This window comes from Oryctolagus cuniculus, chromosome 10 (assembly GCF_964237555.1).
Source record: "Oryctolagus cuniculus chromosome 10, mOryCun1.1, whole genome shotgun sequence".
NCBI lineage: Eukaryota > Metazoa > Chordata > Mammalia > Lagomorpha > Leporidae > Oryctolagus > Oryctolagus cuniculus.
Window position 1 is genome coordinate 40,285,968 of NC_091441.1, and position 22,142 is coordinate 40,308,109.

The 22,142-nt window shown below is 57.0% G+C and overlaps 1 protein-coding gene across 50 annotated transcripts in view; it reads left to right on the forward strand.

Annotated features, from left to right (window-relative positions):
* CELF4 (CUGBP Elav-like family member 4) overlaps nt 1-22,142 on the forward strand; it is a 271,412-nt gene that overhangs the window by 58,577 nt on the left and 190,693 nt on the right. For all 50 annotated transcript variants that reach the window (XM_017344137.3, XM_017344128.3, XM_008261239.4 and 47 more), the window contains exon 2: nt 14,071-14,153. In XM_017344137.3, coding sequence (XP_017199626.1) covers nt 14,071-14,153 — 83 coding nt within the window. The remainder of the gene's footprint in view (nt 1-14,070; nt 14,154-22,142) is intronic.

Below are 22,142 nucleotides of genomic sequence, written 5' to 3' on the forward strand. Positions count from 1 at the left end.
CCAGCTGCCCAGCAGTGCCCAGCAATGCAGTGGGGGTCCCAGCCAAGCTCAAGCAACCAAGAACAGACACTGGCCTTTCAGGTGGCCTGGGCCCTGCCCCTGGGCCCCTGTGCTGTCTCATGATCGCCTTCCCATAGAGAGATGATGTTGTCCTTTCTGCAAAACACAGAACAGGAGGAAGAGAAGACTGGAGCCCTCCCCTTCCTCCCCACTCCCTCCCGCCTCCCGCCGCTCTTGCTCTCTGTTGCTAAGTAGATGGTAGGTTTATTTGCGGCTGTCGGTTCCCAGTAGAAAAATTTCGTCTTGGAGAGCCGCCTGGATGGAAATGGCTTCGGCACCGATTTCATGGAGAAGGTCTGTGCGGTAATTAGTGTTCATGAGGGAGGAATTGGACTGGCAGGCTCCCAAGAAAACTACTCCCCAAAAGTTAGCTCGAGTCCAGAGGGCTACATCAAATCCAATTCCAGAGTGTGCATCTCCACCGCTATATATAGAGCCACGGACAGAAACGGGCAGCGCGGTGGCTTGAGGTTCGTGGGGGCACTGGCCATGGCAGGTGGGGGCAGCCTGCACAGCTGAGACCATGGAGAGGCAGGAGGTGACCCTGCCCAGCTGCTGCCTCTCACTTGGCCCCTGCACGCCCCCAGCAGAACCTTGGAGAGGGAAGACAGGAAAGCAGGCCGGGGCTGGGGGGTGCAAGAAGAAGGGGCAGAGAGAGGAAGGGCAGGGTGTGTTTTTTAAACAACTTCCATCTTACCTCTGCTGGCACAAGGGCCCCTCACTTCTCTTCACCCCAAGTCCCAGAAAGGCCCTTCTCTCCCCCTCCTGGCACCTCTCTCCCCACCTCCAGGAAGGCTCTCAGGTCCCTTTCCCTGTCCCTGCCTCCTCCAGGCCTCTGGGATCTACACTCAGTCACTGGGCCACACACCAGGAGACATGACTTCTTCCACAGTCCCAAGCTGGGTAGCACATGATCAGGTGGTCTTTCTTCTCCTTCTCAGGGCTGGACAGAGAGCAGGTGCCTCTGGACACTTCTTGAAGCAGCAGACCTCAGAGGCCTGCCAGGGGCTGGGGGCTCCACCTGGCACTACCTGGCCCTTCAAGTGAAAGAAGGAACAAGTAGATGCAGAATTAAAACTCAGAGCTCTGATTCTTCCTTCCCATTTTCACCCCCTGGATTTTCCTAGCAGGTGCTGTGTCAGTAGGGTTTGTTATAGGCAAAAAAGCCAGGTCTCCAGAAGTCACTGCAGCTTCCAACCTGCTGTCCACAGCACCATGGGGTGGGTTCCCCAAGACTGGCATCCGGGCTGCTCTCACCTCCCATTCACTGCGGCCCTGGGAACCTCTATTCTCAGGCGCAGCCCACGTGTGTGGTATCTCTGAGGACCTGTGAGGTCAGCCCTGCAGCTCACAGGGTGTAGAAAGCTGAGGCAGGGTTCAGACCAGGGTCTCCGCAGCCTGGGAGAGAGGGCCCGTGGCTGCATCTTTTATCCACCTTGCCCTGAGGCTTCTGCATTTTGGCCTCAACCTCCCTGCTGGCTTTCCTGGACACAGGGTCCAATCAGCTCAGCCAAGAAAAAGAAAGGGCCTAAAGAAAATTTGCAAGGAAGCCAAGAGAAGGGGTAAACCTGAGGATGTAGAGGCAGACACGGCGTCGGCTGTGCAAGTCAGACCCTCCATGGACGTTAACAGTGCTGGATCTTGGGCCAGTGCAGCCTGGCACAGCTCCCTGAGCCTAGGTTCCAGACCCCCAAACCCCTTCCCTGCCCCCCTCCCACCCAGCCCCAGACCCTGCCGCGGTCAGTGAGGACCAAGACTGAGCACTGAAATCCTCCAGACAAGCCAGGGCTCCCTCACCCAACCCCGGCTGCTGCCCGCTGTCCCCCAGGCAGGATGGACTCAGCCACACCTCCCCACAGGAGCGGCTTCGCCATCCCTTCCATCTGGTGCCAAGCCTGGAGACACAGCTCCGTCCATCTGTTGCTTCACACCTTGCCTGCTACCCAGTTTTCCTGGGCCTTCCGCATTGACCACGGTGGCCCACTCCCCACCCCAGGGCTGCACTGGGCTCTCCAGCCACTCAGAGACCTGTGCTGTCCTCACTCACCCAAGGGAGTGTGGTCTGCGGATGACTGTCCAGCCTTGTCCTGCACTCGCTTCCTGTCCCCCCTCTGTGAGAGACAGAGGCTTCCCATCCCCTCCTGCCCTCACTCACGCATCCATGGATGGACAGGTCCTGAGGCCCCATTCTGGCACCAGGACTTTGTGGGAAGGCTGGGGACACAGACTCATGGCTAGGGATTATCCTACCCATTTCACAGAAAGGGGAAACAGGTCCAGAGAGATCTGGACCGCCAGCCCATGATCTCATGCAAACCATTGCCCACCCTTGACGCCCTGTGAGGTCCTGTGCAGGCAGATGGGGCCAGTCCCACCATCAGGGAGCTCACAGAGTGCTCTCGAAAAGCCAATCGGTCACATGGATGAGGGCGCTCAATCTTGGGCTTTCCCTTCGCACTGGGTCTCTTCCCTCCTCCTCTCCCGTGGCCAGGGCTCAGGGCCCACCTCGTGCCCAGGCTGTCCCATCCCAGGGCTGCCAGAACCTGCACCGCTTGTGAGTGTCTGAAACACCCAGCTTTTCCCTCCCCGGGTTTTGACCACCCCTGGCATAAAAGAAAACACGGACACTGAGGAGCCTCTTTGGGGAAGCATGAAGCCAGCTCTGCAACCTCGGTCCCTGCCAGCTCATTACTGCCTCCATCATTAGCATATTAGATGCAGGAGGCAAACAAAACACACACGCTCATCTCAACTCTCAGCGCAAACCAGCAGCCGCTCTGAGCCCCCACTCAGAGAACCCAGAGGGGGCACCTGTCCCTCTGTGAGTGTGTGAGGGGAGGCGGGTTATGGTCAGAGAAATGGACAGGCACCCAAGAATGTAAAGGCCACTGTCACACTGCAAGGAGTTTTAAGTATGCTAACTCTATTGGGACTGCTGAGGACTACGGCAATGGTAATACCCCCTAACTACACAGCGGGCTCTCTGCAGGACCTCCACAGCTCCAGTAAGTCAGTGTCATTATCACCATCTCCCAAGTTCCAGGAAAGGACATGAAAACCAGATGGGGCTCCCAGTACAAGGCACAGGCGACTGTGAGAACCAGGCCTACCTTCCCATGACTCCAGATATCCTGCAGCTGGTCACAGTCAGGCCACAGGGCTGGGGTGGCTTTCCCAGGGCCACCAAGTGGCTAGGGAATGAAACCTTGAGGTCCAGGGTTAACACTGTCTAGGGATGAGAAAGGCAGTGTAGCCTGGAGCAGTAAGAAGGGGAATTAGATGGGAGTCCAAGAAGAAATATGGCAGAGGGAAAGGCAGGGTGGGGAGAGGGCAGTTAAGATGCCCATGACTCACATCACAGTGCCTGGGTTTGATTCCTGGCTCTGGCTCTTGACTCCGACTTCCTGTTGATGCAGTGGGGAGGGCTCAAGTAACTGGGCTCCTGCCACCCACATGGGAGACCTGGATTGAGTTCCCAACTTCCAGCATAGGCTCTGGCCCAGTCCCCACCACTGTGGGCATTTGGAGAAGAGATAAATGAATGAGAGTTTTCTCGGTATGTGTGCATGCACGCGGGCACATGTATGTGTGTGCGTGTGTCTCCTCTCTCTGTATCTCTCTGCCTCTCACATACACAAATAATTGTTAACAAAAGAAAGAATATGCAGTTCCAGTTATGAAATAAGCAAGGCAAGAAGGACGGGAAGGAGGAAGAGAGGGGGAGCAATGGAAAGGACATGGAGAGAAAAGAAGGAAGGAGGGAGGGAAGGGAGAAGATGCTGGGGAAGGGGTCTGCAGGTTGGAAGGGTCGGAGCTCTCCCAGACCACTCCAGATCACTGCAAACCCAGCCTGCGGCTCTTTGCGCAGCCCTGTTCTCGGCATAGGCTCCCCTCAGGGGGCTCACTCAGGAGTCCTTCCCTGGGCAGAATCAAGTAACCTCCTCCGCAGGCTCCAGAGCCCAGGACTCAGCACATGGGCTCTGCGAGCAGCCTGCCCTGACTCCACCAGGGACCTGGCGGTGAGACCTTGGGCAAGTCTTTAGCCCTTGAGTGTATTGGTTTCTTCACCTGCAAAGCAGAGATGATAATGTAACTATTTTTAGAATTGCATTAAGTCAGCCAATCTGTGAGAAGTCCTTAGCATAATGTCCAAGAATAGAACCAAAAATCAGTGACAATTATTTGTGCCACCAATAGTCCCTGAACAATCCTCGGCCTAGAAAGTGTGCTTTTTGCACACTCATCTCCTGGCCTTGCAAGTATGGGGTCTGTTTAAGAGCAAGGGATGAGTCTTTCATCCTCCTGCAAATTGTGGGCCACCAGCAGATGGCTGAGAAAAGGAGGGAGGGAGGGAGGCATGGAGGCAGCATCCTTTCTCACCATCCACAGGTGACAGCCCCTCTACTCTCAATGTGATTCTGGGTCTTGTGTCCCAGTCAACTGGATGTTTGGCTCAGTTTCTGTCTCAGAGCGCTCTATGGACCTGTGGTTGGGAAAAAGAAGACGCAGAGCTGAATGCTGGGCTTTGTCCCACCCCCCGAGCTCACCCTCCCCATTCCACAGCTCCTCCCTCACCTCGGCTGCTCCCTGTGAGGCAGCAGTGGGTATGGGGTCGCTTGGAGTAGCTCCAGCCCTTCCCAAGACTGGGACCATCTGACCAGCAAGTGAAAGCCAGAGCCCCTACGCATCTGCAAAGTGGATAATACCTCCAGCAGGCCACCGTGCATTGGAGGGATTAACTCACTGAGGCCAGACTCCCAGCCACGCTTTGTCACTCCTTTTGTGCCACAGCCCTTGGGTTAAATATCGCTAAATGCCTGAGACTGAACCCATCCGAGTGACCCGGGAGGAAGCCCCAAGCCCAGCCAGAAGAGTGGCTGACATGGCCAAAAGCACGGGGAGGCGGTGGCCTGCCAGGATGGTGGGTGATTGTTTCTCTGCTTTTAAAGAGAAAATCACATTTTCCAAACATTGATCCTGCACCATGGGACTCCTGGCTATCTGGTCTTTTCAAAATAGCCTGTCTTAAATGCTGAAGTTAGAATTTCTTGGTGGGTGTGCTTTTATTTATTTATTTTTTTTCATTTTTAATTTTTGTTCTTTAAAGTCAATTAGGGCCTGTTAGGAAGGGTCCGGAGAAGAGAAGTGAGGTGACTTCCTGAGTGTCCCCGTGTGCCCAAGGTGCGGAATGTGAGAAGGGGGACAGCTCCGGAGGTGTTGAGCTGATGACAGAGTTCCCACGCTGGGGCGGCAGAAAGCTGTGCAGCCCTGCACGTGTGGGGTCTTCACACATGGACATGCAAGGGTTTGTCTGAAGGCTAGGAAGCCAGGGAGCTGCAGCTTGAATGGCATTCACAGGGTAGGAGGACCGGTTAGAGGATCAAGGAGCCGAAGGACAGCATCAGGGGCTGCGGGAAGAGAACAGGCAAAGGCCCCGGGGTGACACCGACCGTGGGGGAAACGTGGTTAGCAGTGAAGCTGACAGGGCAGGTCTGTGCTAAGAAGCCACTGAGGGCGCTGTGGTGGGGAGAAGGCGACCCCAGAGGTGAGCCCCTACTTTCACCCCACACACCCAACAGGACATCATGAGGGCAGAGCTGTCTCCCTGGGCACATCAGAGGAGGGGCTTTCAGGTTTGGGGAGGAGATTCCTCCAAGTCTCCCCCTATATGGGGAAAACTACCCCTACTTCAATTTAACCAGTTCAATGCCAAGTGAAACTCAAGCTAGGAAAATTCCATGCAACTCAACAACATTTTTTAAAAAGATTATTTATTTGAAAGTTAGAGAAAGAGGAAGAGAGGGAGAGGGAGAAAGAGGAAGATAGAAAGAGATCTTCCAGCCATTGATTCACTCCCCAAATGGCCACAGTGGCCAGGCTGATCCAGGCCAGAATCAGGAGCCTAGAACTCCATCCAGGTCTCCCACAGCGGGGACAAGGGCCTGAACTCTTGGCCACCTTCTGCTGCCTTCCCAAGCATGTAAGCAGAGAGTCGGATCAGCAGCAGAGCAGCCGAGACTCTAACAGGCACTCCAATATGGGATGCCAGCAACATAAGCGATGGCTTAACCCACTGTGCCACAGCAACAGCTCCCGCAAACATTTACTGAGCTCCCTCTGTGGGTACAGAGGTTCACACACTACCACGAATGGCACTGCCACTGCGGGCTCAGATAGGGCTCCGTGTGATTCCCCTGCAGTGAGGAGCTCAGCAGGGCAGATGGGGATACACCAAATGGCCAAGATCAGCTCGGGAGGCCCCACATCCCCAGCAGGCAGGCGAGAAGCTGTGGGGGATGAAGAAGGCGGTGTCCCTGCGCCACCTTGCGGGGACAAGCCTGGCCCTGCCAAGTGCCTGTTTCATGCGCTTTGGACACAGGTGCAGTCACACCAAGGATGCCTCTAAAAGCCAGTGGGCCCTCCCCACGGAGCCAAGCCTAACTTCTCACCCTGTTCTAACAAAATTCATAGTGGGAAGCTCTGAACTCCCCGGGCAGGTTAATTAGAAAGGAACAAAGTTCAGTTTCTCGGCTTAGCAAACAATTTCTCCTGGCACTCGTGTGAGCAGCAGATGCCCTGCATGCGTTTGAAATCCAACCTTGATGCCCAACTAAGCGCCCTCTGCCGAACAGCCACGGTGTGACTGCCGCCAGCGTCCAAGAGGGCAGCTTTGGTCCGGGGAGGTCAGCCACCACCTCGGCCAGCGCCACTCGGGTCCCTGCAGGAGGAGCAAAGGCCACGGGTAGGGTGGAGGACATCTCCCACCAGGGCACCGCAGTGTCGCCCTGAGGACAGCCCACATTCACAATGTCCCCAGATGCTGCAAGGGATCCTATCAGGAGACCTCCGGTCGCTTCCTCCCACCACGGCTGTGTCGTCAGCCTCCTCCAACCTCAGCTTTTGAGCTGCGGAAGGCTGATAGCACCCGGGCCTCCGGGCCTGCCACAAGGTGTCCCGTCGGAATGATGAGCTCATGGGCATGACAGCAGTTTGGCAAGTAGAAGCTCTTTGCCAAAGGAACATGGTGTGTGTGTGGCGGGGGATCCCGCCTGCTCTCCCTGGGGGGCCAGAAGGGCTGCGGACCCAGCGAAGGGGCTCAGGAACAAACCCAACAACAAAGGTGTCAGCGTTGGCAAGGCCGATGCCTGCCCTGAGCTGGTCCCCATCTGTCCAAGCCTCCCAGACCATTGGCCCCCTTCAGGACCCAAGGAGCTGGTTGCCAAGCAAGGAGTGAAGCCACCCGCATGTCAGGTCCACCTTCTGTCCTTGTGCACCGTGCCACAAAGACACCTTCCTCGATAGCATCTAGGGACACTCGGCAAGGGAGCCCCCCCACTGCTCCTTGACCACTCGGAGCCCATGGCCACTTGTCCTGAACCATTGAGGTCCCTGGCTCCCAACACACTGCCCTGTGCCAGCAGGAAGAGAGGGCAGGTCTGTCTCTGTCATCTGGGAGCCCCAGTCTAAGCCAGGACCCCAGCACCTGCTAGCCTCTGTTTTGTGGACACAGAGGGTAGGAGGGGCTGAGGGAACCTTGAGAGTCTCTGAGTCACCCCCACCCCCAATCCCATCCCCATGTCCCTTCCATGGCCCTAACTCAGCCCAAACGCATGCACACTCCTGAATGAACCAATTCTCTCTCTGGGGTTTCATATTTACAGTGTAGGCCCAGGGCTTGAAGGCACAACCCCTGGCCCACTGGCTTAGGGAGCTATCCATCTTCCCCTCCCCCACCCCTGCAGCCCCACCCCCAGGCCTGCTGCCTGCAGTGAGGAAGATGGATGGCTGCAGCCACAGGGCCTGAGCCTTGTGCTGACTTGCCCAGACCACACACTCAAAGTCAGCCATCGGCCCCAAGGCCAGAGGAACAATGGAGCTGCATTCTAGGCTGTCAGGCCCTGGGGGGAGGGGCAGGTCCTGGAGTTAGTAACTCCTGTCGGAGAACACTTCCCTCACGGCAAACGCACACACGTGAGGAAGACAGACACGTTTCTCTAACTGCTAAAGGAGAGGGAGGTCAGCAAGGCTCTAAGAGATGTCAGCTTGGGGGAGTCAGGGAGGGCTACCTGGAGGAAGGCAGACAAAGCCACTCCTAGAAGGGCATGCAGGCTCCAAGGGAGCAAGGCAAGGGGGAAGGCGGCAGAGGGAAGGGTCACGTTCTTGGGCTGGGGTTTTAGCCCAGTGAGAGTGGAGAAGCAAGAGGAAGGCTGAGTTGCACGCTGAAGATGGGGACCACTGCACCAGCCAGCAGCCCTCTGGGGAGAGGGAGGAAGGCCCGGATGGAAAGGCCTCTGGGGATAGGAGCAGCAAAGAAAAGCCCTGGGGAGATGGCGGGATGGCCAGCCAGTGACAGGGCACCCAGACAGGGGAGTAGAGATGGGTAGGGCCCACCTGTCCATCACCGGCCCTGCTGGGCCCCAAGAGCTCATCCTCAAGTTGCTCACCAATGAAATGGGGAAACAGAGTTCACCCTGGGGCAGGCCACGGGCAGTGATGGAGGGCGAGGCCACACAGGAATCCACAGGATGTAGGACAACAGTGGTTCAAGTAGGCGTGTGGGGCCCCCCTGAGAAGTGGGCTCCAACAGCAGGGTCATAAAGGAGATGCAGGTTCGAGGCAGGTTCAGGGCTGGGAGGCCATCCAGAGCAAGAGCTGCTCTGTGGCTGTCTGGCCCTCTTCAGGCGAATGGACATCTGCTCAGAAGGCACTGGTGGGCTGCCTTGGCCCACCCACACCCCGAGAGCCAGAGTCTGGGCGGGGGGCCTCAGAACACTGGGAACCTTCCTTGCAGGGCAGCTGGTGGACTCTCCTCCCCACCCCGCCTCCCCCACACACCCCAGGGATGCTGGCTGAGCATCCTGCAACAGCCACACCTGTTCAGAAAATACTCCAGGTGAGTCCCAGGTGCTGCCTGGGGCAGGAACAGCTGAGAAATGATGCCCTGAGGGTAGGATTGCAGGCTGGCCAGGCGTGAAGGGGCAGGAGGCCCTTCCTGGACCTCCTAAGATCATGTGATCAGAGAGCGCTCTCCGCCCCAGGTCTGGCTCTCTCCCCCTTCCCCCAGGCCAGCTGAGCACAAGGCCTGAAGGATGTGATGTTTTATTAAAGTCCAGATCTTCCTATTCTCAGACCACCTTCCTCTGGCTAATTCTGTAATTCAATTAGTAGGAAGCCAAGGCCTGGCCGGGGCGGGAGGGGGAGCGCGTGGCACCGGGAGCCTTCCCTTGCGTGATGATTGCACCCCAGGCTTCGGCGCTGCTCGAGTCGGGCAGGAAATTGCACTTCCTTCACTTCACGATGACAAGGGCCTTTTATCCCCGCGCACGGGGGCTTTGTAAATTACTGCCATCTCCTCCGTGCAATTAATTCTGCCGCGCTGTGTTTTTCCCCCACGTGGCCGGGGCCCCACCCACCTTCTCAGGCGGCAGCAGTGGTCCACAGGCTACCCCTGGTGGACAGGGCAGCGGTCACCCCTGCTTGTGCCCTGCCCTTAACAGCACCCACCTGCATCCTCTTCCCGCCTCTCCCTGGTTGACTCCAACCTTCCGGGCCCCACCCTCCTCCTCTCTTCCTCCCTACTCTGCCCCTTGCAATGCCTCCCAAGCCCACTCCAGTGCCCCAGTTGTGGGTCTCCGTCCTAGATCTGTCCTCTTATGCTGCAGCCCCCAGACACCAGCGCTAGGAGCTCAGCCGTCCAGTCAGCCCTGTAGACCCACAAGGGCTCGTCTCCACCTCACAGACGGACTCAGGGACATAAGGCATGGTAAATGGCAGAGACAAGTGACTTAGAACAGTGAGCATGAGGAGGTTAGGCAGCCAAGCAGGGCCAGAGTGTTCCACACACAGTAGAATCGAGAGCGGCAGAGAAAGGCAGGTCAGCATGAGCCAGAGGGTTGGCCCTGTGCACTATGGAGTAGGAGCCCAGGGGTCAATACTGCTGGCAGGGCTGTGGTGTGTGATGTCCTCTCTCTGCACTCACCACCCCCCCCAACCCTAGAGACCTCCAAAGTGCACCCTGCATGCCAGGCTGCAGCAGGGGTAGGAGAGAGGATGCTGACCCTCAGGTGGTGAGCTGGGGACAGCCATCAGACACAGAGTGAGGTCTTAACTCAGCCCTGTGCATGGCACCTGTGCAGCTCTCCCCTTGGCTCCTACCATGAGCATCCCACAGCTGGGAGGGCCCTGGGAGGATGGAAGGGAGCCTGGATGGGGAGCCCATCTGCTCCATCACGAGTCCCATGCCTCAAACACCAACCTCCGGAACTCAGGGCCAAGGGACCAAAACCATTACGTGTGCCGCCTTCTGGGTGGCAAGAGCCTACTTCTGCTCCTAGGCTGATACCCCCTAACTCCAGCTGGAGAGGGAACTCGGTGGAGGGGCCCTACAGCCTCACCAGTGACACGTGTGGTAGGCAGCTGAAGCCCAGTGACACAGGCCAGGGTCCCCACTTCACCCACCTCCTTTCCAGTCCACCCTCCTCTTTCCTTCAGCTAAGGTGGCTTTTTCTTTAAAGTTAATTATGCAAGTGATACATGAATTCATTCTGGGTCTAAATGTGTCAAAGCCAATGAAACAAGTGAAAGTCATGAGAGGCAGCCCCGCCCTCTCCCGGACTCCCTGTTTTCTCTCCGTGTGACTTGTAGCCTCTGTCCTTGGCACAGAGGTGTGGATGTCAGTAGCCAGGGGAGAAGCCGGGGGTGTCGCCATGGCACACACACAGAGTACAGCACTGCCCAACTTCCCATGTCGGTGCTTTTAGGATCATTTCATCTTGTTAACTGCTGCAGAGTAGTCACAGTTAAAATAAAAACATTCCTGCCCTAAGGGGCAGTTAAGTGGTTTTCGTTTTTACTATGTAGGTGGCTTTCAATTTTTGTTTGTTTGTTTATTGTTCTACAGTGGACCTTCAGTCCGCCCTCCAGGAGCACAGAGCAGGTGCACTCTGCCTGCAGGGTCAGGACTCAGGCAGGAATTCCAGCCCTATCCCCAGGAAGGATGCCCCCTTCTCAAGCCCCCTAGGCCAGAGCCCAGTGCCAGTGGCCCTCTTCTGCACAGTGACACAGCTGTCACATTCCCTGCCCCCAGAGCTCCCACAGGGCCTTTCCTGCCACCCACCCAGCAGCAGGTCCCTGGGGACCCCTCAGTGCCTCACAGCAGAGTGAGTCTGGCTGATGCTGACGCTGCCAGGCTGCAGCCAACACTGCCCAGCTTCCCGCCTGCAGGCCACCCCAGCTCACAGTCACAACCCCTGCCCTGTTGAACCCCCGTGAGCCACAGGAGGTCAAGGCTAGTTGCTCTGGGTGGGGCTCCCGGGGACCTCACCACATTCCCTACACATGCGAGACAGTCAGAGTCCAGTGGCTGGACCTGGACACCCTTCTCACACAGCCACGCCAAAGCACACCTTGGCCAGCGCCCCGGCCCACCGTGGTCTTGCCATCCACAGCATCCCATAATGGCAAACACCCCTTCTGCAGCTCTGTCCCCACCAAAGCTGCTTGCCCTCACCCCCACCCCCAAGGGAGCTTCCCTCCGCCAGGGAACAGACGAGCCTGAAGTCAGTGTTAAGAACTGCTGGGCCGGCCCATGTTTGCCTTTCCAAGAGAGCCTTAAGTGAGCCTGCTAATCTGCCACGGTGCCGCATCCGACTCAACCTGCTGAAGATAAAGTGCAAGAAGGGCCCTTCCTCCCAGGGCGACGGGGGAAGCAGGGACCTTGCGCCTCTCTCCCCTCCTGCTTCACAAGAGAGAGTGGAGAGGCACAAGAGGTGGGCCATGAGTGGGCTCTGCAGAGGGGCTTCCTCCTCACCGCCTGGTTGGCACAATGTCTGCCCCTTTGCATCCATGAGGATACTGGGGTTCAGAGAGAGGGACGAGAAGGGGCTCACCTGATCGGCGTCATCCACCTGCTTTGCAGGGGACAGCGGAGGGAGCACCATGAGAGAGCATTGTCAGGCCAAAGAAATGGGAGGGCGGGGAGTAAGGCAGGTCAGGGTGCAAAAGGCTCAGCAGAGGGCACCCAGTGGCCGGGGGTCCCTGCCAGATTCTGGTTTGTAGGAGTTGAGAGCTCTCTCCAAAGCTCTGACTGCAGTTCCCGGAAGCAGGACAAAAGCAACAGATCTTTTTTCCTCTGGAATTTTTTCCTTGTTATCCTGGGCTTGGAAACAATATGGCCATTCCCTTCTCCTCCTCCTCCTCCCAGCAGCCCACCTCCAAGCCTGCCCCTGACCTTGTCCCAAGCTGGCTTGCCTGTGTACAGCTGAGGCAGTGGCAGACTCCTGGCTGCAGGCAGAGGACAAGGCCAACAAGGGGACGGGAGGAAAGACGCCCCCGGGAGAGGCAGGCGGCAGCACGAGGGACGACGTCACGAGGGCCTCTGACCGCTATTCATTTCAGTCCCCGGTGTCTGCATCAATAACCGTCTGCCAGTGACCAGGAGGGAGGAGGGTGATGCGGGGTCTGGCCGAGGGGAGGGATGAGGCAGAGGGAGAGAGACAGGCTCCTTGGCCAAGTTGGAGGTGAGGAAGGCAGAGAGGCCCAGGGAAGGGAGCGCCTCTGCCTCCTAGGCTTCCGTCTCCAGCTCTGCATCCCGGCACACACACACACCCTGCCCTCCTGCCTTCTCTTTGAAGCTAGGGGGAAGCGAGGCAGGTCAGCCTCTCTATTGGAAAGGGGGGAGGGTGTTGTTGGACACTCGCTGGACAGAGAGTCAGGAACAGCAGAGCACAGTGGGAGCACCCATGGTGACAGAGATGACACAGGCACCAGCAGCCTGCTGGCCTCCGGAACAAAAGCCACAAGGCTGGGCACAGGAAACAAAGGGCCACGAGAAGGGCTCAGTGGCTGCCCAGGGATGGACTCCAGCAGTTGAGGAAGGCTGCCTGGAGGAGGCAGAACTATCACATTCCTGAAAGATGTTCAGAGTCAGGAGAAGTGAACATGGAGAGAGAAGGCATAGCAGGTGGGGAGACTGAGAGCCCAGGAACTGGGACAGACGTGTGTGAAGGTTGTTTGGGGAGGCAGACAAGAATAAGAGGGGTGCACCCAGAGCAGGGTGCCAGCTCTGGGGCCACGGTTCCCCAGCAGACTCAAACCTGCTTCAGCTAAGGTGGGCTTTAGGGCTTGCCCCCATGGCTTCCAGGCTGGCTACTGTCGGTGACATCTGCACCAGAGAAAGGGGACGCGGACATGGGGCCCTTGAAAAGGCTCTTGCCTCACCTGTGGGCCAGCCTCAGAAATCCTCCCCTGAGTTAACCGACTACCCTGGGGAGGAGGCAATGGCGCGGCACTGGTTAGAATCACTCAGTGGTTGAATCAGACGGGCCAACGTGGCCACTGCTCAGCCCTCCCAAAACACAGACAGGGAGACAGAGGCCAGGCGTGGGGTGGGGGCAGCACCCCGGAAACAGAGGCAGAGGGCAGGTGAGCCTCAGGTCTCTCTGGCTGTGCACAGGAACCGGGCAGCTGGAGATGCCCCCTGAATAGCAAGGCTGCAAAGACCACCACTGCGTCCACACTGGGGCAGGGGACACAGGAGGCAGCGACGGTTCCGTTCGTTTTATTTGGACTGCTGGCCTGGGTCCTCCTTACAGGTTTGTCCCCATGCCTGAGGAAGCAGCCTCCAGGGGTCCTGAGGGCCGTCAAGGGTGGCTGGAGGTGCCGCGGTGAGGGTGCAAGAAGTCCCTTCTGGGAGGTGCACAGGCTGGGTCGAAACAGACGGAGGCAGCCCCCAAGGGAGGGCGGAAGGGAGGGCAGAGTCGCCCGAGGCACCTGGACAGCGACAGACCCACCCGTAGGGAGAGCGGGAAGATGCGGGGTGGGGAGTGCGCGGACGGAGCAAGCTAGAAAAGCAAGGGAGGGCGGCGAGACAGACGCCCGGAACGCCGAGAGGTAGGAAAGCGCCAAGTGGAGTGCGCTGGGCGAGAGAGGTGGGAGAGGGATGGGGCGGCGGGAGCGCGCGGCGGCGCGGGGCGCCCCACTGACCCTTCTCGGCCTTGCTTCCCTCCCCAGGCTGCGCTTTCCTCACCTACTGCGAGCGTGAGTCGGCACTGAAGGCCCAGAGCGCGCTGCACGAGCAGAAGACCCTGCCCGGGGTAAGTGGCGCCCGCCGCGGCGCGAGTGGCCCACGCGCCGGCAGGGGGCGACTGCGGGAGACCGCGCGCGCGCGCACGATCCAGGGCGCCCGGCTCAGACCTCGCGCCGCCGCCGCCGCCCAGGCCCCGCGGGAGACGGGAGGCGGGAGGCGGGCGGGGGGCGGCGGTGCCCGGGCCGCTGGCGGGTGTGAGCGAGCGAGCGAGCGTGCCGCGCGCTGCGCCCGTGCTGGGGGCCGCGTGGGAGGGGGCTCGCAGCCGAGCCCGGCGGCGCCGAGTGAGATCACCGCGGTTTATTTAAGGAGCCAGCCCTCGTCTTTGATAAACTATCGCGCCTCGGCCCTGGTTTATAGCTTCTGTGCGGGGGAGAAGAGAATTATTTATGGCCCCCCTAACTGGGTGTGATATCAGCCATGGCTATTATCGAGGCTAGTTCATCACCATAAAATAAGAAGTGTTCCTCGGGTCAAGGGTCCGCGCGGTCTCTCCTGTGGGTTCAGAGAGATGGGGGGCGGGGGAGATATACGGCTGCCGGGTATCTAAAGATAAATGGAAAGATGCGTGTTTGCGGGCATAATTTAAAGAATTTATAAATATACGGTGTTCTCGCTCCCCCGGGGGAGCCCTGCGGGGAAGCACGTGTGTTTTATGGATATGCACACCCATGCTTGCACAGGCATGTTTACATTCTTAGCAAGCAGCCCGTATGTAAACACACGTTTCCATTTCCGCCCCTCGTCGGGAAAGGTTAACCTGGTGGCCGCGGGAGGCCCCGCGGTGGGGGTAGGGGTGAGGGGGGATTGCAGCCTCAGGCGGGGGCCTGCCTTCGCTTGGCGTGGGAGCGCTTTCCTTAGCCGTTTTGGGCTGGGGAGTGCTGCATGACACCGACCTCCCTTCCGTGGAAACAGCCTTTGTATTGTGTTGTGGTGTTTGTGATTGCAAAGCACGAGGCTGAGTCATCTTAATAACACACCCGCGGATGCAAATGTATGGAAATGGAACGGCGTGCAGACTTTGCGTGGAGCCCAGCTCCGGCAGGGCGGCGGTTCCCCGGTTGGTTATTCAGCGGCGCGGCTCCGTGCACATATATTATAGTAATTACTTTCTGGGTGCCCTCTGTAAGATGGCAGAAATATGCCCCGCATCGCCCCATGTTATGTGCGAAGCATAAAGCCATATTGTAGGATAATCAAAGGCTTCTGAGAAAGGTTTGTGCTGATTAATAAAGTGTTTATGGTACTTTGTTTTGGGGGAGATTGTGATAGATCTTTCAGAGCCACCCAAATGGAATAGAAAATACCACGTTGTTCTGGGCGGCCCTTCATCAGCTTGAGAGAGATTGCTGGGGAGTTTCGTGATGGCTGAAAGCTGGAATCAGATGGAGAAAGAAGGGTGGAAGGGAGAAAGAGAGAGAGAGAGAGAGAGGTGTTGGGGGCAGGGGAGCTCCGGGCTTTGAAGGGGGAGGGGCAGCAACTGGGAGAATTTGAGGAGCAAGTGCGGCTTATTCGGGCTCTAACGTTAACTTGTGGTTGTTTATTTTACATATAATAGAACAGCTAAATGATGGAGTGTATTAGTTCTTTAATAATTTATAGAAATACTTTGATGTTGCAGTAATTACATTAAAGGTCGCATATCAAAGGTAATTTGGTTGAGCAGCTGTGATGGTTTCTCAGACGCAATCAATATCACTGTCCGTGGTGCTGATTTCACCAAGGGGCCTGCCAGATTGAAGAAGGCTTATTACCAGGCAGAAAGGCCCAGGGGAAATCAGGAGCACATTGGAGCGACACGCTGGCCCCCCTTCCACCGATAATTAACACTGTTCCCCATAATCTGTGCTAATCCGTCATACTGGGACATCCAGTGGCATTTTTCCGAAATCACAAAGACAAGTTGGGCAAGTTTGCAGTAAAAGGGCAAAAAGAAACATGAATGTGTGTGGGGAGAAGGGAGGACTGAGGAGAGAGGCCAACGGCAGGCTAAGTCATCACTCAGAGTCCCCTCGAAGTGCCCAGAACGCCGTCCTCTCAGCACCTTCACCAGGCCATGGCCTCCGGACCCTCATCACACAGTTCTCTGGGCAGCCACAGCCCATGGCAGGAGGGATTGGGGAGACAAGATGGGACTGCAGCTCCGAGGACACAGCGTTCCTGCACACGTTCACACTTGCACAAGTGAAAAACAAAATTACCAGGCAAAATTATGCTTTCAAGTGGATTTGTTTTGATTCCAGAAAGAAAGCAGAACTGGTGTTACTCTTGCTGGCCGGTTCTCCACCGCGAGATCAGAGAAAGTGTGCCGCTAGCAAGTGCAGGGACAGGACCTCGCAGAATGCTGTCACCCAACCAAGTAATAGGTGCTCTCTCAGGCTGAGGCTGTTCGTGGCTGCTTCTTTGGTTGCAGGATGGGATGGGGGCAGGGACCTCTTGGCTGAGGTGGCCACACCAGGTGCCCCAGCGAGCACACTCTGTGTCTGACTAAGGAGAATGAAATTGGAAAAAGAACCTGGAAAACTGGTAACCTCAGCAATTTAGGCACTTTTCCAGCTTCAAAATCCATTAAAGCCAATCCATTAAAATCAGCCCTCCACTTTCTCACTGAGGAGAGGAACGGGGAGAGTGCAGGCAGTGTCTTCTGCTTCCCAGCCAGTTACGGAACTAGCATCCTGTTGCCAGCAGGGAAAATAGTGCTGTGGTTGCCACACACACACATACACACACACCACTGCTATCACCATGAGCAACAACAGCCACATAACTGGAGACACCCCTAACGCATGTCTTCATCTGCGGAGTACAAAGGGGGAGCTAGCACAAGTGCAAACTCAGAAGCCAGACCCTAGTGGCTGGCCTTACACATCAGAGGTCAGTATCCCTGGAAGTCAGCCCAATTAGAGCCCCTCCAACAACGGACAGAGTTAACCCCGGGACCAGAATTACAAGTGCATCGTCAATTTTGAGTTTGCTATGATTTCTGCAGAATGAGATTGCAAAATCCTGAGGCCTCACCAGGGTCTTTGGAACACCTGCTAGCATCTAGGTTCCCCTTTGATTATTCTCTCTCTCTCTCTCTCTCTCTCTCTCTCTCATACACACACACACACACACACACACCCTCCACTTCATTCTTTCCTCTACAGCCCATTCCCTTCTGTTCTCAATATCCATTCCCACCATGTAGAGCAGTCAGCAAAGGACAGTGTCTCAACCCCTCACCAAGCATTATCCTGAGAGTGTGCCACGTAGCAGGTGCTGGGGTCCTATAAGACACATCCTCTTCCCCTTTTGGAATCTCCCATAGAGTTGGGAACAGAAACTTTGTTCACACACATACACGCACATTCACACACACACACACACATTCAACAATACAAGACAGCACGTGTTTTTATAAACTGAGCAGTGTGGACAATTGCTCAGTAATCACAATTAATATTTATCAGGCATTTACCACATGGCAGACGTGATGGCAAGCACTCTAACTGCTTTGTCTTTGTCTCCACTTTATACTGCAGTTTTCCTCGACAGGAGACAGAAGTTTGCCCAAGGTCACACAATAGGTCCACAGCATTGGGTCTGCCACCACAGCCCAGGATAGTGCTCTGCCAGGCTGCCAGGTGCTTTGGGAATTCACAGGGACTGGGGTGACTGTGGGGTGCAGAGTTACTAGAAGGCTTTCTTCTGAATATGGGAAAGAAGGGGACAGAGTTGGGAGTAGGGTGACAGTGTCAGCTGTGAGCTGACCGGCCAGCCTTCCATGGGGAAGCAGAGGCCCTTCTGAGAGCCATCTGCAGCCCAAGTGTGTCCAAGAGCCCTCTTGGAAGAATGCCGCTCCTTAAAATAGGCCCTGGGTGCTTAGTCCCTGCCCCTCCAGCCTCTGGGGATTTACAGGATATCACCTTCCAGGAAGAGCTCATCTGCTTCCCAAGCTGGGGATGTGGGGTCTCCGGGGAGAGGCTCTGACTGGAGATCTTGGGGTGATTCGGCAAGCAGTGGCCCTGGAGGGAGGGGGGCAGGGGAGCAGGGTCCAGTTAGCAGGAGTCCTGGAGGTAGTGAGGAGTGGAGAGGGGGAGCTGAGTCTGCTTGCTAAACATTGAAGTTCCAATTCACTAGCTACAGATTGGCTTTTGTGTCCTCACTCGGGCAACCCCAGAATACCAAGCAAACTCACACACTGCCAAGCCAGCTCCCCCCACCAATACACACACACCAGGAGTCAGCCCAGCAGACAAGCAAGGTGCCTGCCGTCGCGATCTCTAATCGGGTCCCCACAGCACAGGTCACGTCACGGCTGTAGAAGTTCAGTGTGACCTTCTTTGAGTTTACCAGGGAAAATGTGAACATGAAAACTTTAAAAAGAAAGCGCCCAGCTGGGCTTCTGGCACCACCGTGTCTTCTGTGATTCTCCCCCTGCCTCTGTCTCCTCCTGTCTTCTCTCTCCTCGGGATGTTTTTCCCCTCTCTTCTTCTTGTATCCATCCCTCTAGTCTCCTTTCTTCCTCTTCCCCACTACCCCGCCTGTCGGCGGGGGCTGTGATGAGACCCCCGGCAGCCTTCCAGGGGCTTCCCTGCCAGCCCTGCCCTGGGAGGGCCCATTGCATTTTATGTACAACTGTAAAGATGAATGATAAGTAGAACGGATGCAGGCAAGAATGAGATGAATAAATTATAAAGGGCAAATGATGACAAGACAGGGGTCCCCAGAGACAGTGATATGATAACAGAAACTAAAGACGAATGTATGATGGATGTAGTTAGCACGGATGGCGGCTGTTAATTCTTCGGGGGTAGTTTTACAACTTCTAGTGATTGACGCAATCAAAGCGTTTCATTTTAGAGATGTGATGTGTCTCCTCTTGTCTGTCCCGAAGGCCCAGGGTTGGGTTCTCGCCTCTGTGTAGTGAGTCCGGGTCCTGTCAGCACCTACGTCTTCTCTCCAGCCCCCTGCCACCTTCTGTGCCTAGGCCTCAGCTCGTGGGGTCCCAGCCACGACCACATACCCCTCAGCTAAGTGTATTCGTTCTAGCAACTCAAGCAACGGCAGTGTGATGTCTCCCAGCTGTGGAGGCTGCAAGTCCCAAATCAGGCCACTGGCAGGTTGGTTCCTGCTGAGAGCTATGAGGGAGAAGCGGTTCCCGGCAGCCTCGGGCGTGCCTCGGTTACAGAGGGTCCCTGTGTGCACTGTCTGCTTCTCTGTCCAAGCTCTCTTTGTTGAAAGGACACCAGTCAGACTGGACAGGTGCCCACCCCCATGACCTCATCTTAACTTGATCATCTGCAAAGGCCTCGTTTCAAATAAGTCACATTCACAGGTAGCGGGGCTAAGGGCTTTCATCCCCTCTGCTGAGAACACGGCTCACCCCTAGCGCGGGGGCTCAGGCTGCACTGCAGCTCTCCCACAGTCGGGAGGGCAAAGATTTTCAAGGGTCTTGGAGTCCTGGGGGCCCCTCCAGCCCTGGGGTTCTCAACTGTGCAACTGAGGGTATTTGATGCTGTCTGGAGAGGCTACTGATGTCCAGTGGGCAGGGGCCAGGGAGTTGCTTGTGTCCCGGAGTGCACAGCACAGTCCCCACAACAAGGACTTAGCTGGCCCCAAAGGCTGGTCCTGCCGTGGTAGAGGAACGATGTTCTAAGGCCAAGGGTGGGCAGGAAGGCAGGGCAGCGTGGCCCCTGGAGCAGGGGGCTCCTCTCTTGCTCACGGGGTCTCCTTCACTCGGGGGCTGGGTTGAAGGCAGGCACATCCGCCAGTGGTGGAGCAGGGAGGCGCAGAAGGGCCGTAGAAGGTGTCAGAGCCTGGGGCCGGCGTTCAGGCCACCCTCACCCTCACGACAGAGGCTGCAGGACAAGCAGCCCTTCTCAGCGCCACCCATGGCTCAGCGCTGTCTTGGAGTGGAATCTGTGATCTGAGAGGCGAGTGGAGGGTTTGCTGGTGACGGAGGTGAGCCCAGAAGGCAAATCTCTGAGGCCCACCCTGCCCAACAGGAAACAGGAGGGAGGCTTATGCCCCACCCAGACTTCCCCAGCAGCCCTCCCTCCACCATATGACACAGACTTAGACCCATTACATGGAAGGGAACACCAAGGTTCTAAGAAGGAGGTCGAGTCCTTTAAACCCAGAGACTGAAGGTCAGCTGGACGCAGGGACTGCATCAGTGGCACCTTCAGACCCGGCCCAGCCTCTTGCATGTCAGCCCTCTGCCCCAGCCTGTGTCCCACTGACTCCCTTGGAAGCCCCTCCCTCCCCTTCCTTCCCCCAGGGCTTTGCCTGCTCCCTCCCTGACTCCCAGATGTCCCACTTCCTTCTCCCCTGTCCTGCCCACACAGGTCCTGTCCTGGGGGAGTCTCCACTTTCAGGCAAGTAATGCTAAGTCCTATGGGAACCACATCTTCTCTGTACGCCCGCAACAGAGCCCAGGCCTGGGCACAGGCTGTGCTTAGGAAGCCTCCCTAACGAGCTTATCTGAAAGAACCACAGAGCCTCCGTGTCCCCAGTCATCATCTCTGACTCCTGACTAGGAGGAAACAAACAAACAGGAGGGCCCGGGAGATAAGGGGCAGAGGGAGCCCGGGGCCCAGGTCCAGCCTGCCACGGGCCCCAAGTCCAGCCTGCCACGATCCAGATCCAGCCGTGAGACCCTCCCTGGAATGGCCTCTGGCCTGGGAAGGAATGGGGTCCCCATGGCCCCTGGAGGCGCTTCTAGCTCTGACAGTCCTTATATTTCTAAGAGTAATCGACTCGGCGTTACTCACATTGCTTAAGACGACAGGGAGGCGAGGGGAGAACGCGAGAGCAAGGACGATAGTGTCTCCCGTGTTCCAGCACCCGCCGCCACGAGTGACAAGCGCAATAAAATATGAGGCAGATATGTCTCTGGCTGCCGCACACCAGTCAGACCTCTGGCCCCCGGCACGCCCGCCCCTGCCCACCGCCCAGGCCTCTAGGTACAGAGACCAGACAGACGTCTCACAGTTGTTTGCAGCGCTTGCCCAGGTGCGCCTGCGACCACAGCTGCATCGCCCGGAGCACCTGCCCCGTGTGGACCTAGGCAGTGGGAGGTGGGGCGTCTGGCGTCAGACAGCAATGAGTAAGACATGGCCTGTTGCCGAAGGAGTTGATCACCTTGTTGGGGAAGCAAGTGTGAAGCAGCTCGTGATGCAGAAAATATCTCAGGGGCTGATGAGTGCTGGTGAGGGGAAGGGCGTTGGAGGCCCAATGAGAGCAGCTGAGGACACCCCCATGCGCTGGAGGGGCCTGCACTGCCGCCCGCGCCTCCTGCTTCCCAGCCCTCACCCTTCGAATGCATTTTTCCTCAGGAGGCCAAGGTTATCTTTTTGGGATAAAGACCTCACCGCCTGAAACCTTTCAGGCTTCTGTCTGTCCACCAGATTCAGCCAGGAGGCCACAGACCTCCAGCTCTGCATGGATCTTGCCCAAACACATCACCTTCCTTCAAGCTCCTCTTTTCTCCCTGTCATTCCCCAATTCCCACCTCACTTCCTCTGTGTAGTGGGAGCCTGCCAGTCCCCACAGTACCCTGCGCTGCCCTTGGGTGCTATGCAGCTCCATAAATTCTAGAGCTCACACCTTGGGATCCCAGACCCTAATGCTTGCCCACAACTGCGCCTGTGCCTGCAGCTGGTCCAGGGCAAGGGCAGCGGGTGGGAGGTAGCCCCTCTGTCTCAGCTGAGCACCCTCGCTGACTGTGGCATCTCCCGGAGCCTTGCAGCAGGTCCGTTCTCTAGCTTCTCTCAGACCGTCTCGCCTCAAGGGCCTTCTAGAAAGTGTTTAGCTTAGCTCGCCCTGCAGGGGTATTTGGAAAAGACAGCTGTGTAAAAGTAGTGCTGCGCGGTTGGTGCCTTGGCCTGGGTGATGGCAACCAGCAGAGGTGTGAGTATGGGTGTGTGTTGAGCAGGGATGCGTGTCTGAGGCTGCGTGAGTCCGTGTGAAACTGCTGTAGGCTTTACAGACCTTTTGCCAGAAAAATGAGAAA